This window comes from Callospermophilus lateralis, chromosome 3 (genome assembly GCF_048772815.1).
Source record: "Callospermophilus lateralis isolate mCalLat2 chromosome 3, mCalLat2.hap1, whole genome shotgun sequence".
In the NCBI taxonomy this organism is placed as follows: domain Eukaryota; kingdom Metazoa; phylum Chordata; class Mammalia; order Rodentia; family Sciuridae; genus Callospermophilus; species Callospermophilus lateralis.
In genome coordinates, this window is record NC_135307.1 from 13,107,440 (window position 1) to 13,124,339 (window position 16,900).

At 36.4% G+C, this 16,900-nt stretch overlaps 1 protein-coding gene across 1 annotated transcript in view; it reads left to right on the forward strand.

The window, feature by feature from the left end:
• Btbd7 (BTB domain containing 7) overlaps nt 1-16,900 on the forward strand; it is a 105,174-nt gene that overhangs the window by 71,887 nt on the left and 16,387 nt on the right. Inside the window, exons 4-6 of the mRNA XM_076849725.2 lie at nt 7,772-7,980; nt 9,530-9,605; nt 12,993-13,153. Coding sequence (XP_076705840.1) covers nt 7,772-7,980; nt 9,530-9,605; nt 12,993-13,153 — 446 coding nt within the window. The remainder of the gene's footprint in view (nt 1-7,771; nt 7,981-9,529; nt 9,606-12,992; nt 13,154-16,900) is intronic.

The following is a 16,900-nucleotide window of genomic DNA, read 5'->3' on the forward strand; positions in this document are numbered from 1 at the left end:
AATGCCTAGGTTTAAGAGTTGGTTAAGCTGAGCCAATAGTTTTCTTTTTGCATGGCTTCTAAAGCTGTTCACTAAAGCCAGCCAGTATGAGGGACTTATGTGCACTAATGTTCTCATTCCATTTAAGTGCCACCATTTCTGCTGAGCTAATTCATCTTTCATTTACACATCATGTTAATCTGCTCCTAGTGAAAATCCTCCTGTTGTCCTGTTGCTGCCAGCAGAGGTTATCACCTCCCTCACTTATAAGTGTATGGGTTGTGGGGGGATCTAATTCTGGAATATCATTCAAGAATCTTGTTTTCTAGGGCCATTTCTAGCTATCTTTGGGTATTTCCTCTCATTCCTAATGATCCCTGATGCAAGCACAGCCCTACATCTGAGCTTGAATGCAGATCATGTATTTGGTAGGTTCTCCCAAGAAAGGGTGAAGCTGGGAAGGCAGGAGAGCAGTATATGTATGAGTGGTTCCCTGAGCTGGTCATGCCTGGGAGGTCTGGGTTTAGACTCTTCAGAATTGTACCCCGAGGGAGAGGGGAGCATATATGTATCCACCCATCTCCCAGATGTTACAATCTGAGGAAGGCAGTTTAAAACATTGAGGCACAGGTTGGCTTGTCTTCCAACCCATATGTCTTGACTCGCATTTTCTGCCTTAGATCTGGAATTCTTAGCTCCGTTGTAGGGATGATGTGGTAATAATGGCATTTCAGAAAACATAAACCTTTCAGCCATGTAGATTGGAATATCAGAGGGAAGGAGAAAGTAGGAAAGCTTTTCAAGAATTGATGTGTGAGGTGCTGAGAATTTGAAAAGAGGTGGTGTTTGTGCCAGTACGTATAGACATGTCTTAGAGGTAGAATTAAAGAGGCTAATCAAAGAGTATTTTGAGGGAAGAATCAGTGGAACACATTGATTACATATAAAGGTCAAAGGAAGATGGGTAGGACAGTAGAAATTTAAGGTTTCTGTCCTAGAGAAAGGTACAGTGTTCACCATAATCCTCTACACAGTAATGAATTGCTTTAGCCTGCATATGAAGAACTAAGTCTTTTGATCCAGCACAGGGTGGTAAGAGTGAGTCAAGAGTTAGTAATGCGGCTGTCTAAATTGAAAGCCTCTCTTTCTCTTGCTTTCTGCCACCCTCAATTCCTTCTTGCCTCAAGTCCCACAATCAGTCACCATAAAGATTATCAGGGAAGAATCGAAATAACTTTTCTTCAAGCTTGTTTGTACTTTTAATCATATTTCTAATCTGGCCATTAAAGGGTCACCATGCCTAAGGCCAAGTCTAGGGCCAGCCTTGTCTAAACTTATAATATTCTTTTATGTTGGTTGTTGAACTGTCATCTCCCTCCCACAGTCCCTCCCTCTCTTCTGTCATTCTCTTCCCAGCCAACCCCAGTATGAAACTCTGAATCTGGAAGCTACTTATATATTTCCTGATGGCCACAAGGCAAGGTGAGGTTTCCCTTTGGCATTGGTTAAACAAGTAAGATGTTATACCTAGGAATAATCACAAGTGAGAGTGGAGAGCAAAGACAGATCCTGACAGTGTGCCCAGAGAGCTGTCAACATTGAGGCTTATATTTAGTTACCAGAGGAACATAAACAGAACAATTTTTTACACTTTTTTTAAAAATTTTTTTTAGTTGTTGACAAACTTTTATTTTATTCATTTATTTATATGGAGTGCTAAGAATTGATCCCAGTGCCTCACATGCAAGGCAAGTGCTCACCACTGAGCCACAACCCCAGCCCCAGAGAACAATTTTGATAATAAAAACAGAGAACAATTCTGTTTAACATGCAGGATCTTTTGAAAAGGGGCATTTTTTGCCCACATTAAAGAACAGAAAGCATGCTGGCAAGAGAATAGAAGAAAAGACTAAACAATTAGGAGATGGATCTATAAAATTTGGTTATCACCCAAGCAAAAGAATTATAGAGGGCTAGGGTTGTGGCTCAGCCATAGAGTACTTGCCTAGCACATGCAAGACCCTGGGTTTAATCCTCAGCACCACATAAAACTAACTAAATAAAATAAAGGTATTGTGTCCAGCTACAACTAAAAAATATTTTTTAAAAATTATAGAAAGATGACTTCACATAATAAGCCAAGCTCACAACAGTATGGTTACAAATCTACCTAAACAGAATGTGTTGGTGCCTTTTTCCATCTATCAGATTTCTTGGCTACACGTGGAGTTTATTTTATTATAAGAAAAGTATCTTTTTAAAAATTTTTTTACTTGTAGATGGACACAACACCTTTATTTTATTTTTATGTGGTGCTGAGGATCGAACCCAGTGCCTTCCATATGTGAGGCAAGCACTCTACCACTGAGCTACAACCTCAACCCTATTATAAGAAAATTATTAATAAAAGCTTTTGAATTCATTCAGAAAGTTTTATGGGTTTTTGAGTCTGCCATCACTATGCAGAAAACACCTGAGAACCTCAGTGATGTGTAACAAAAAAAATGTTTAAATAATGTGTGCTTCAGTTTGCAGCAGCTGGGGCTACTGTAGTGGCCACTGTGGGCAGCAGGGGTCCTTTGTTCCCAGTGCCACTTGTTATCCTCTTTGGACCAATAAGCTAGTAACCACAGTGTCTTTACGTGACAGAAGACAAATCTCAGCTCAGGAGACTAAGGCAAGAGGATTGTGAGTTCAAAGACAGCCTCAGCAACTGCAAGGCGCTAAGCAAGACCCTGTCTTTTAAATAAAATATAAAATAGGGCTGGGGACATGGCTCAGTGGTCAAGTGTCCCTGAGTTCAATCCCGGGAACCAAAACAAAAAGAAGCAGCAGCAGCAGAAGGAGGAGGAGGAGGAACTCTTATAAGAGCAATTCTGTTCAAAGTATGTCCACGGTGAGATAAGCGCAGAGTATCCATATAGAAAATATTCTAGCAATTTGACATTGCCACAACTTTCAAGTAGTATTTTTGTTGTATTTTATAAAAATATTAGATCCATGACAGATTGGAAGTTTATCCAATATTCTATCTTATTCTAGTTTATCATATATTCTATCTTAGCAATTCCCAAACTATCCTTGACCAGAGATAGTTTGAGAATTGCTAAGATAGAATATATGATGTTCTGATCAGTAGAAATAAATACCTGCACTTGCACATATATGGTCATTCTCATCTAGGCACTGGGCTTAGATTTGTACAGTATTTTTTTTTTTAAGAGAGAGGGAGAGAGGAGAGAGAGAATTTTTAATATTTATTTTTTTAGTTTTTTTCAGCGGACACAACATCTTTGTTTGTATGTGGTCTGAGGATCGAACCCGGGCTGCATGCATGCCAGGCAAGCACACTATCGCTTGAGCCACATCCCCAGCCCAGATTTGTACAGTATCTTGTCACCAAAAATCTGTCTTTGCGCTAGGAATACAACTAGGTGGTGCAGTGCTTGCCTAACATATCTGAGGCCCTGGATTTATTAATTTTTAAGTTGTTGATGGACCTTTAATTTATTTATTTATGTGTAGTGCTGAGAATCAAACTCAGTCCCTTACACATGCTAGGCAAGTGCTCTACCACCGAGCTACAACCCAGCCCAACTGTTGGCATCTTGTTTGCTAGCCTTCCCTTGCCAGCCTCCCCTCTGCCTTGCTATTATCTGCATATTTTCAATCCAGTGTTTTTCACTTTGATAAAAAGTATATTATTGCTAATTTAGATAATTTACCATAACATGAAAATGTTAATTTTGACAATATAAGATAATTCTCTCTTTTAAGCTAGGTGGGCCTGCAGAACAGTCAAGGGCCAGATCATCAAGAGATACATAGTTAGGGTTTTTTCTTGAAGTCATTTGCAAGCTATTGAATAATTTGTTACAGAGGCATACATAATTTGCATTTTAAAGGATCATTCTGGCAGCAGTAGAGAACAGATTCAAAGGGACAAGACTAGAGATGGTTTTCTCTTTTTTTTAGGGTGTTTCAATTGTGTAATTGTATAGGGAGAAAATATGGAATTTTGAAAACAGTGATAGAAATTGAATAGAGATCCTGTGGAGGGGATGGATTTAAAAGTAAACGAAAAGCACTTGGTGATAGATTTAATAAGGGCTTCAGGAGAAGGAATCAATAGTACTCAGATCTCTGGCTTTGATGACTGGGTAGAAGTGATTCCACTAAAATGCATTAAGAAAGGGAGGAGGCTAGATTTCCCAGAGGAAATGAACTGACTTCTATACTTGAACTGTTTGTGGAACATCCATCTGGAATTGTCCAGTGGAAGTAAGGAATGACTAAAGGCATCAAGAGAGCACCCTGGGTTGGAGCAGTAGCTGGGAAGTCATAGAGGTGCAATGGGAGTGAAGGCTGTAGAGATGGACGACATCACCAGGAGAATGAGCAGGAAAAGGAGCTGTGTGTCAGTATCCCTCTGCCCCAGTGTGCATCCGAATGAGCATCAAGGGTGCAGCTCATTTGGACTTGTGACAACCTTGTAAGGTGGGAGATGTTATCTCAATGTTAGAGATGAGAAAATGTCAGGCTCAAAAAGTTAAGTGATCTGTCCAAGTGTCAGAGCTGGAATTTTTTTCAAGTCCAATCTGTCTTGATTTCAAAGCCCATTTTTTCCTGCCATATCCTGCTTCTTTGTAACCTCAGAAATTTAAATATATGATCCACATTATCTTCGATTCTTTTTCTTCACCTCTGCCAATATCCTGGTTTAGTAGGATTCTGATACATGCTTTCCTCCTACCTACCCCCACCCCAAGCACTGGGTTGAACCTAGGGTCTCATGCATGCTAGGCAAGTGCTCTTTGCCACTGAGTTACATCCCTAGCCCCACATTCTTTCCTCTGATATCCCCCTACTTCATTCCCAAGCGCATCTATAAGATTGCCTTTCCTATCAGGTTGACTTACCCTGCTGACTTCTATTCCGTCAATTGCTTTAAACATCAGCCCAACAGAAGTTGTCCACTGGCTGGAAGAGATCTGCTGTAGCTTGACATTCAAGGATTTCCATAAAATCATGAAGACTGTTCAGAACTTTTTTGTATTTCCCAGTTATCAGCACTTATTCATGCCTTTTGGTTTCATTTTCATGTAGATCTCATTGTGACCTCAGTGTTTCTTATAAAGTATTAATATTCAGACTAAATAAATGAATCTTTGTTCTCTTACCATATTCCAAAACATGATTCTATCTTTGTGATGGAAGCAGCTTGGATGTCCTTTGACCTTAGTTCTTACCCAGTGTTCAGTATGTCCCTAATGTGATGAGCCAGACTCTGCTGCTACTATTCTAGAAAAAAAAATTTTTTTGAGGGGAGTGGGGTAGAGAAATTTATAATAGTTATAAATTTCTTGTTATTGAACCAAAATTCTCCTTTAACACCATTTGTTTCCCAGGACCTGCCCTTGGAACAGCCAATGTCATTTATTTCTCTTCTACCTCATGAGGACTGATCAGATGTTTAAAAACTGCTCTTCCATCTCTACTCAGGTTTCTCTTACATAAGCCAAGTACCCTGTTTATTTGAAGCTTTTCTCCTGTGACAGGTCTCAAGCTCTCTTCTAGAAATCTTGTGGTTTGACCAGTGCGCATCCAAAATACAGGGCCCAAAACAGCACAGGAGAATAGGGTCACATGAGTCTCTGACAAGGTCTTGATGCTTATACCTTAAAGGCCTAAAATTGCTTCAGCTTTATAGCAGCTATGTTACCTTTTGCATTCATGCAACTAAAATAACCAGATATTATTTTATGTGGGTGTATTTAGGGTAGCTTGCCTCTCATCTACTATGCAGTTGATCTTCAGTTTTAAGTGTAGCACTTTCCAATCTTCCTAGTTACATTTCAACTTCATTTTGGCCAGTCTTTATATTATAGCCAGTTATGTTTCTGCTTTGTACAGTGTCATTAACTGTGTTTCCCAGTTTTAGGGTCATCTGGAGATTTAGATGCTTACTTTCATATCTTCATTCAAATTCTTTTTTTTTTTTTTTTTTAAAGAGAGAGGGAGAGAGAGAGAGAGAATTTTTTTTTAATATTTATTTTTTTAGTTATCGGCGGACACAACATCTTTGTATGTGGTGCTGAGGATCGAACCTGGGCCGCACACATGCCAGGCAAGCGTGCTACCGCTTGAGCCACATCCCAGCCCCCATTCAAATTCTTGATAAACATAGCAAGGACAGAGACTTCCACTGTACCCTCCAAGTTAAGTGGTGCTGCTTCTGAATGGTTTTGTTAACCACTGTTTTGTCATCACCTCATATCTGCAAGGATCTCATTTGTATGTCCACTACAGCTTTATTTGACACCCACCACGTGCAGGAAGATGCTCAGACACACTGAAGACAGCAGTCCCTATCTTGTGGTGCTAACAAATAGCAGCATTATGAAATATTTTGTTAAGTGCTTTGTGGAAACCACATTATACAATTATCTATGATATTTTTCCTTATCTGGTACCATAGCAGAAAAGGGAAGGGAAGCATTACCTTTTTTTTTTTTAATATTTTTTAGTTGTCAGTGGACTTTTATTTTATTGATTTATATGTGGTGCTGAGAATTGAACCCAATGCCTCACACATGCCAGGCAGTTGCTCTACCACTGAGCCAAACTCCTGAGGTGTTACTTTTTGTAGATGCCTTATTGGCTGCCACTGATCTTGTTTTATGGTCTTAGAGATAGCTTTGAATTTTGAAAGTCTAGAGCTCATTGATACCTTTCTTTGGGCTTTATCTTTTAAAACTCTAAGGTAATTGGAGAACAGTCTGTGTAACTGTATTTTTTTCATTGTTGGTGATGATATTTAAATGACTTTTTTTTTTTTTTTTCTTTTTTGAGACAGGGTATCTTTAAGTTGCTTAGGGCTTCATTAAGTTGATGAAGCTGACTTTGAACTTGCAATCCTCCTGCCTCAGCCTCCTGAGCTGGGATTACAGTTGTGCACCACTGCACACAGCATTTCTTTCTTTCTTTCTTTTCTTTTCTTTTCTTTTTTTTTTTTTTTTTTTTTTTTTTTTTTTGCACATTAATCAGAATCACATTTTATTTTATAGTAAATCTAGTGAAGAAAGAGTTTCTGCCCAACTTCAGCTATTTTCCTTTCCACAATGTCACTCAGATTTTACTTATATTTATCTTTATATTATCTTTTTCTAAGGAAAATAACTGACTATCCTCAGATTTCTTCCTTTTCTTCTTTGAGCTTTTAAAATGCCAGAAGTTACTTCTTCTAGGATCCTGGCCCTTTTTACTTAAGCCACTTATTTCTTTTTGAAAGAACTAAGGCCAGATGAATATAGAACTTTTGATATTTTGTCTGTTTTTGGAGAGATTATGAGGACAGAACAAAGAACAAATATTCCTTGTCTTCTCATTAGGTAGGGATGCTCTGTCCATCAGTTGTCACCCATATCCTTCTTCTGGCCAGTTCCCACAACTGTATCATTTCTTCCTACTCTTCTTTCTCTTTGGTCCAGTGCTTTCCATAATACTGTCTTATTCAAATTATTGGATTTGCATATCGATATTTATTTTCTTGAACAACTGGGAGGATTCTCTGCCTTTTTCTACAGCTCGCTTGCTCTCTCTATATAGGGCAGTATATTTCCTAAAGATGTCATAATCTATTGCTATCCCATCCCACCATGTCTTGGTGATTTCCATGAGATTTTATCTCCTTGAGTTCTTTTTTACTATTGCTACTTTTAAGCCTAACACACTGATGTTCAATAAGTAATATTTATGATTAATCTCAAGAAGTGTTTGCCTTCTCTTTTAGGCTGTGAGGATATCATTGCTGAGAGCATCTCATTAGATACCTTAATTGCCATCCTCAAGTGGAGCTCACATCCATATGGCTCTAAGTGGGTGCACCGGCAAGCTTTGCATTTCCTCTGTGAGGAATTGTCCCAGGTCATGACTTCGGATGTTTTTTATGAACTCAGCAAAGACCATCTGCTTACTGCTATCCAGTCTGACTATCTACAGGTAATCATTAACATCCCTCTCAAATTCATTGTCATTCATATATGCACCAAGAAATACATCTGTATTCCATTATTCTTCTGTCTGGGGTAGAGTAGGGGGATAGAAACAGGCTATGATCAAACCACCTAGGAATGCCCTTTTCATATTTGTACAACACAGGCTTCTGGCTCAATGGCTCCTCATGCACACTGCTACTGTGACTTGACATTATGAACAAAACCAGGACTTAACCAACTACACCAAAAGAGGTGAGGCAGTAGGCAAGGTCAGAAGCATATTCCAACAGCAATTTTCTTGGCTTCCACTAAAGTGGATTCCCTATAATAATATCTTACTTTCTGCAGTCTCAGATATTTAGATTGTAGGCAGTAGTTTAAGCAGAACAAAATACAAATAATATTCACTTTCTCATCTGCTTAACTGATTATAAAAACTCAGTACATGTGTTCTGCCAAAGTATACTAATGTTTTCAACTATTCATTTTTAGTAAAAAATAGTTTTTAGTATCTTGTATCTTTGACTATATGTTAATCTTATTTGGTGATTTAAAGTCATAGAAGATTTTAAGTATTGCAAGAAGTATTCAGGTAAAGTATATCCAGCTAAATTTGCTGGGGTTTTTTTTGTTGTTGTTGTTTTACATTGATTGTATGAATTTCATGCTAAAACTAAACAAGAGTTTTAATGCTGCAAACACACAAACTCATTGAGACAATTCCTATGTCTTTGTACTAGAAGAATTATACAGTGCTACCTACCATCTCAATCAGAAAATGCAGCGAAAAGTTCAATAATATACTTGGCATCAGTGCTTTCCTTCAATATTGATCTGATTGCAGTACAGATGTTGTCACACTTGGACTTGATGTATGGAAGGCTTTTGTTTACCAGCCTTCTCTCACTGTGCTGATCAAGCTGGATGCTTTGTGTTTAGGGGAGTTAGAGTTTGTCAGTTCTTTCAAATTATTGACTCTCGGAGCTTTGCATTCTGTTTTAGCAATTTAATCTCGGGGAGCAGTTTAGATTTGCTCTATGATTTTAAATAAGGTACAAAGAAATGAGGGGTACATTGCCACTTCCCAGGTTATACTTTGAGACTCTCTTACCAACCAATAAAGTGCTTTGTGGAGATTGCAGTTTCCTCTGCCACAAATTGCTATGTGTGTATTTCCCATCCTTGAAGGAGATAGTATAAACTCTATGACTGTACTTTTACTTTCATGTGTTTATTTCCATCTTGTTTCAAAAAATAAGGTAATTGTATAGAAACCATATGGTAAGATAAAATAAATAGGGAAAAACAGGACAAAGGCAAAAAAAATATGGAAATAAAAATGTTGCTGGAGCCAAGAGTTATTACTGGATAAATATCTATAATGTAGTTTTGCATATTTGTTGTTGATGGACAACAGATTTAACTCTAAAATTTCTAACAGCTGACAGAAAGAGGGAAACAATGGTAAGTTGCAGTAACCTAGGAAAAGTTATCAGTGAAATTGACCCTTTATCTAACTCCACTAAAATAAATACAAACCACTTTTATTGCAGGCAAGTGAACAAGATATCCTTAAATATCTGATTAAATGGGGAGAGCATCAGTTGATGAAAAGAATAGCAGACAGAGGTAAGTTCAGAAAATTAATTCGTGCTAATCAGCATGTGTAACTTTTTACAGTCAGAAAAGTAGAGTATAGGCTGTTAAAGTTTCATTTTGCAACTTTAAAACGTAACTTGAGGCTGGGGATGTGGCTTAAGCGGTAACACACTTGCCTGGCGTGCGCGGGGCACTGGGTTTGATCCTCAGCATCACATAAAAATAAAGATGTTGTGTCCACTGAAAACTGAAAAATAAATATTAAAAAATTCTCTCTCTTCTCTCTTTTAAAAAAATGTAATTTTATTATGTGTCTGTGCTTAATATGTTTAGTAATTCATGGAAATATTAGAATGAAAAGTTTCATGTAATGATTGAAGTGTTATAAAGGTGTAATGTTGCCACTTATGCTGTCGCATGCCTGTAATCGCTCTGCTTAGGAGGCTGAGGCAGGAGGATGGCAAGTTTGATACCAGCCATGGCAACTTTCTGAGACTCTTGTCTCAAAATAAAAAACAAAAGACCTCAGGGCATAGCTCAGTGGTAGTACACTCCTAGGTTCAGTTCCTAGTAACACCACACACACACACACACACACACACACACATACACACACACATTGTTGATTAAAATGTAGTATTCATAGATGCACAGTAATATGATGTCTAAAAGTCACTGAATTGCATGCTTTAAAATATTTAAAATCAATTTTATTCTAAAATGTTATGGAAGGTAAAAGAATATACTTGAGTGACCTCTAGCTGGAGTGTTACATAAGTAAGGGTAACATCATCATACACAGGGAAATGGAAATGGGCTTTTGACTTTGGCAACTTAGGATTCTATAGCAGTCTTTTATGTGTTAGCCACTCACCAGTTCCTCTCATCTCATACAGTGTTGTTTTTCTCTATATAATGAACCCAACTAAAAGATTTTAAATTGGAAAAATTAAATAAATTCCCCTTTCCTATCATTTTAAAATAGATTTGTTTACTTATTTGTTGTGGTACTGGAGATTAAAATCAGGGACGTTCTACCACTGGGCTATACCCCAGCCCTTTTTATTTTTATTTTGAGCCAGGAGTCTTGCTAAGTTGCTGAGGCTGGTCTCAAACTTGTGATCCTCCTGCCTCAGCATCTCAAATCACTGGGATTACAGGTATGCACCACCTCGCCCGAGTCAGTAGATGTATTTAGATATGATTTATAATACGTTCTAATTTGTAACCATAAAGTGCACCTATTTAAAATATTCAAGTAAGTGATTTTTAGCACGTTTAAATAGTTGTTCTGTCATATTTTTAAATAACATAAAAATTTTGTGCTAATTTAAACCTTCTTAATAGCGTCCCTTAAACATGCTATTACACAAGTACTAGGAAACAAAACCAGTCCTCCTATTGTATTTTTCCCAATTTATTTTTCTGTGGCCTACAAAAGCCTTTAGCCTTCTTCAGATTTGAAATTCAAAATATAAAAACTACTACAGTTAATTCAGAAAGCTTTTCAAATGCCAGTATACAGTCTATTATCATTTACAGATTCTGTATTAGTGAATTTACTTGATAAAATGCATTTTTAACCTCAAAAATTCATATTCATGGCACTTTCAAGATCACTAACGCACAAGCACAGAGCTGTAGAAGTTTTAGTAATCCACCGATCATGTTTCCAGCTAAGTCCAACAAGGCAGCAACATCTCACCTTATTCAGATTTACTATAATCAAGGGTTCTTTTCACAATCTACTTAGTGCCCTTTTTCACATTTTTGTGTTATATTTTTATGTTTTTATTAGTGTTCACACTGTTTGAAGTTGCCCCCAATTATGGTGCTAAAGAGTTGTCTTAGTGTTGGCTGTGATGCACCTTCTGGAGAAAATACAGTGATTAGTGCTATAAAATTAAGAAAAGCCTCATTCAGCATTCATGAGTTACAGCACTATTGGCCATGAGTTCAGTGTTATGAATGAATAATATAAAACAAAGAATCTTTAAACAGAAACACATAAAACAAAGTCATGTCTTAATCAGTTGAAAAAAATGTTGTGCCCAGAGGTGAATAGGAACCTAACCTATGTTTCCCCTAGGAGCACCAGTTCAGTATTTGCTTATCCATTGTTTTTGTCAGTATCACAACTATCACAAATTTGTAACTATCACAAATTACAATAATGGGTTGTGTAAAACTCTGCATAATTCTTAGAGGTCATAGGTGTGTTTACTAATGTAAGGCTGGTAATGATGAAAAGTCATAATTGGGGGGAGGCAATAATAAGCTTCCTCAAAGGATAAAATTTCCCTTTAAAGGTTTTCAGATTCGATTGGAATAGAGCATCCTGCACGGATAAGAGGGAAGCTAAGCAAACCACACCTTTATTTCAGAGTCACTTCTACAAAGGGTTCTTTCCTTACCCATTAGATATTTGGGGAGTTCCTGTAAGATTTTACATGAAAACATGATGCCATGTCTTTTTTTTTAAAATAATACCTTTATGTAAGTATGAAGCTAAATCACAGCAAGCAAAAGACTTTCCCACAGACTTACAATTTTATTTTGATTGACTCCAGAAATAGCTTAGCTTTTCAAAAAATCATACACACATACCCCACAATTTAAGAAAGATATCAGTTTGTTTATAGAATATTTAGAAATCCAGCATTTACATTTATGAATGATAAAGATCTTATTCAGTGTTGATTTTTTTTAAGGAATTAGAAGAACCCCTTAGATTAAAAGCATGAATAAATATTTCTAAAAGTATGGGTTTTTTCTTCCCATCTCTATCATAAGCACATAAATGGTTTAGATATTCTTTCACCAATAAAGAAACCTTTATTCTCTGCTCTAAACAGTGGACATACATCACATCAAAGATCGAAGGGTCCACTTACATGCAATAACATTCCTTTGTTACGGAAATTTAGGTTTTCATAAAAATCTTAAAATTAGAATGTACGTTAGGTTTTATTCCCTTGGGTACTAAGTGATTAGTGCTATAAAATTACTATTTAAACATATATAACCAGATGAACATATTGACAACCTACCCCCCCAAAATATATATATATATATATATGAATATATATGTATAAAAACTGATCACAAAATTGAGACCAGATTGATGTTAATAGATTGTCATCTTTTCTCCTTTGAGTTGGTTTACAAAGAAGAATCCTTTATCAAGACAGAACAGTCCCAAAAGAATATTATTGTTCCATGGACATGATGCTTTCTTTTTGTCCAAGCACATGTTTATTAAACAAGCTCCTTATGACAGAAAAATAATTGATTTACAGGCCCTTCTAAAGCAGATGTACTTAAGTAGCGGTTCTTAGAGCATATGTACTGTAGAAGAAAGCAAGCCTGTCTGAAAATTTGCATTTGGTTGTAGACTTCTCATTTTCTGTCTCATAGAACCAAACTTATTGAGTGGTACTGCTCACAGTGTGAACAAAAGGGGTGTAAAAAGACGAGACCTGGACATCGAAGAGCTTAGAGAGATCCTTTCTTCTCTCTTACCTTTTGTGCGAATTGAACACATCTTACCTATAAACAGTGAAGTCTTAAGTGATGCAGTAAGTGTCTTATTCGTTTTTCCCTTTCATGGAAAGAAAAATGCCAGACTTGCTTTAATCACTGGGAACAATCTCTTCTAATAAAGTATCAGTAAATTTCATGAGGACAGAAGCAAATGTCTGTTTTGAACAACATTGTGCCCCCAGTGTCTGTCACATAATACAAATGAATATTTGGTGGATGAGAGTTGAGTGGCTAACTAGGTGGTGCTTTTGCTAGACCCTTAAATTTCTAGAGGAGTTAATTCAGTCATATATCAGTGTATCACATGTATCCTTATTAAAAAAGGAAGAGGTAAAAATTGCCTCTGGAGTCTCTTTAAGAACAGCAATAAGTCAGAGAACAGAAGGGAAATTGGTTCAGTATTCAAGGTGTATTGGTCTTCTGAGATCCTCTCAGCCAGTTAAAATTAATGGAGCTGATTGTGTTACATTTATGTATTTTTTAAACTGATAGAACCGCTTGAATGAATAGATGGGGAAAAGAAATATTATAAATATACTTCATGAACTGATTTATAAAGTTTAATGTTTATAAACATAATTGTATTATTTTTGATTGTCATAATTGTAAGTATTTAGGGATATAATATGTTTTGATACATGTGTACTTTATATAATGATCAAATCTGAATAATTAGCATACCCTTCATTCTAACCATTTATCATTTCTTTGTGGTGAGAACATTCAGAATTTCCCCTCTTCTACCTTTTTGAAATATATAATAAAGTTATTTTTAACTGTTGTCTCCCTACTATACAAAAGAACACTGGAATTTATTCCTTCTAACTGTAATATTGTACCCATCAACCAATCCACCCAGCCCTTTCCCAGCCTCTTATAATGATTATTCTACTCTCAACTTTTGTGAGGTCAGCTTTTTTTAAATTTCCCATGAGTGAGACCATGCAGAGTTTGTCCTTCTGTGTCCAACTTATTTCACTTAATATAATGCCTTTCAGGTTTATCTATGTTGCAAATGGTAGGCTCCTTTTTAAGTCTGAGTAATATTCCATTATATTTTTTAAAACATTTTCAGGTTTATCTGTGTTGCAAATGGTAGGCTCCTTTTTAAGTCTGAATAATATTCCATTATATTTTTTTAAACATTTATTTATTTATGTATCTTTAGTTTTTTAGGTGGACACATTATTTTGATTTTATGTGGTGCTGAGGATCAAACCCAGTGTCTCATGCATGCTAGGCGAGCACTCTACCACTGAGTCACAACCCCAGCCCCAATTCCATTATATTTTTATACCACATTTTTTTAATGCATTCGTCTGTTGATGAACATTTAGGTGGAACCTACATTTTGCCTCTTGTAACTAGTGCTAAAATGAACATGGGAATGCAAATGTCCTTTTAGACACACTGATTTCACTGGATATATACCTGGTAGTAGGGTTGCTGGAATGTATAGTAGTTCGATTTTTTCTTTTTTGAGGAACTACTATGCTATTTTCCTTACTGGTTATACTTTAATTTGCATTTCCACCAATAACCCGCAAAGGTTTCCTTTTTTTCCACTTTCTTGCTAACACTTATTATCTTTTCTGATAATAGCCTTTCTAACTAGCCATTGTGGTTTTAACTTACCTTTCCCTGATATTGAGCATTTTTTCATATACCTGTTAGTCATTTGAATGTCATCTGCTTTTTTTACCCAGGGGTACTTGACCACTGAGCCACATCCCCAGACCTTTTTTTAATTTTATTTTTTTTTTATTTTGAGACAAGGTCTTACTAAGTTGCCCAGGACCTCACTAAGTTGCTGAAGCTGGCTTTGAACTTGCGATCTTCCCACCTTAGCCTCCCAAGTTGCTGGGATTACAGGTGTGCACCATGTGCCCAGCAGTATGTCATCTTTTGAGAAATTTCTATTAGAGGCCTTTTGCCTATTCTTCAGTCAAATTATTTGGGCTTTTTTGCTATTGAATTGAATTCCTGTATATTTTGAATTCCTTATCAGACATAGTTTGCAAATATTTTCTCCTACTCTGTAAGATGTCTCTTTACTCTGTTGATTGTATAGAGTTTAGTTTTATATAATTTCATTTCTCTATTTTTGCTTATGTTACCCATGTATGGGAGTCTTATCTAAAAAGTTCTTGCCTACATCAATGTCATGGAGTTTTTTCCCTATGTTTTCTTCTAGTAGGTTCATAGTTCAGCTTTTACCTTTAAGACATTAACCTATTTTTAATTGATTTTTTTATATAGTGTGAGATATAGGCCTGATTTCATTTTTCTGCATGTGGATATTCAGTTTTCCCAAGCACCATTTATTGAAGAAACTGTTAACAAACCAGGCTTCTTTTGCCCACCAAACAGTATATCCATCACTGAGATAAAAGTTTTGCAAAAGACAAAAGAGTTTATTTGCAAGGTGGCAAAGCATGATGGGAAAGACCCAAGTCTCATATCCTCCTCCCTAAGGATAAGGGTTTCTTGGATGTTTGCGGGATAAAGAAGCAGAGTAATTTCAGATGTGGGGAAAAGTGATTGGAAGTGAAATAATTGTGATCTATTTAATCAGACTTTGTGGCTTTTCATGGGACACATGTTCAGAAAGTGGTGGCACTAGCATGATCTGAGAGTAGAGGTTTTGACCTCCTGATATCAAAAGGTCACCCATTGGACACTTGGGTGGGCCCAAAGAGTCAGTGTTTCAAAGTGGCCTTCAAGTTCCTGCAAAGTAATTAGATAGTCATTATCATCATAACTCCTATATCAAGGTGTATCTACAGCAGAACTAGTGGGAGACAATAATAACATTGTTCAGTTGCATGACTGCCAAAATTAAAAATAAATCTATTTTTAAAGCCAACTGAAAGCAAGTAACTAAAAGCATGCGAAGCTAGAGGGTTTATTCTGGTCCTCAACCCTCTTACCCTTCCCTACCACAGGTTTTAAGACTGTTCTATGCCCTGCATATGTTCTTGTACCTTTATCAAAAAATCTGTAAGTGCATTCATCTGTTGTCTCTGCTTACGCCAGGACCATGCTGTTTTGGTTACTATCGCTTTGTGGTATATTTTGAAATTAAGGTAGTATGAGGCTCCCTCCAGCTTTGTTTTTTGTTGTTGTTTTTTGTTTTGTTTTGTTTTGTTTTTTTAACTTAATATTGCTTTGGCCATTTGAGTCTTTTGTGGTTCCATATGAATTTTTTGGATTATTTTTTCTATTTCTGTGAAAAATGGCATTGGTATTGTGATACGGATTTCATTTACTCTAGATTGTTTTGGATAATATGGACATTTAATGTTCTTCTAATCCATGGGCATAGGATATTCATTTCAGTCATTTTTTTTTCAGTTTCTTTCATCAATGTTTTATATTTTTCAATATAGAGATCTGTTACTTCTTGATTAAATTTATTATTCGGTACTTATCTATATTTTGTAGTGATTATAGATGGAATTGTTTTCTTCTTTTTCATATACCTCCCTATTATGCATGGGAATGCTACTGAATTTGATGTGTTGATTTTGTATTTTTGCTTATTAGATCTAACAGTTTTTTTCATGGAGCCTTTAAGGTTTTCTTTATATAAGATCATGTCATCTGTAAACAGGGACATTTAACTTCTTCCTTTCCAGCTTGGATTCCTTTCCTTCTCTTGCCTGATTGCTGCAGCCAGGATCTCCAGTGCTATATTGAACAGGAGTGACAAGAATGGGCATCTTTGTCTTGTTCCAGAACTTTCTGCTTTCGGTGTGAAATTAGCTATGGGTTTATAATAT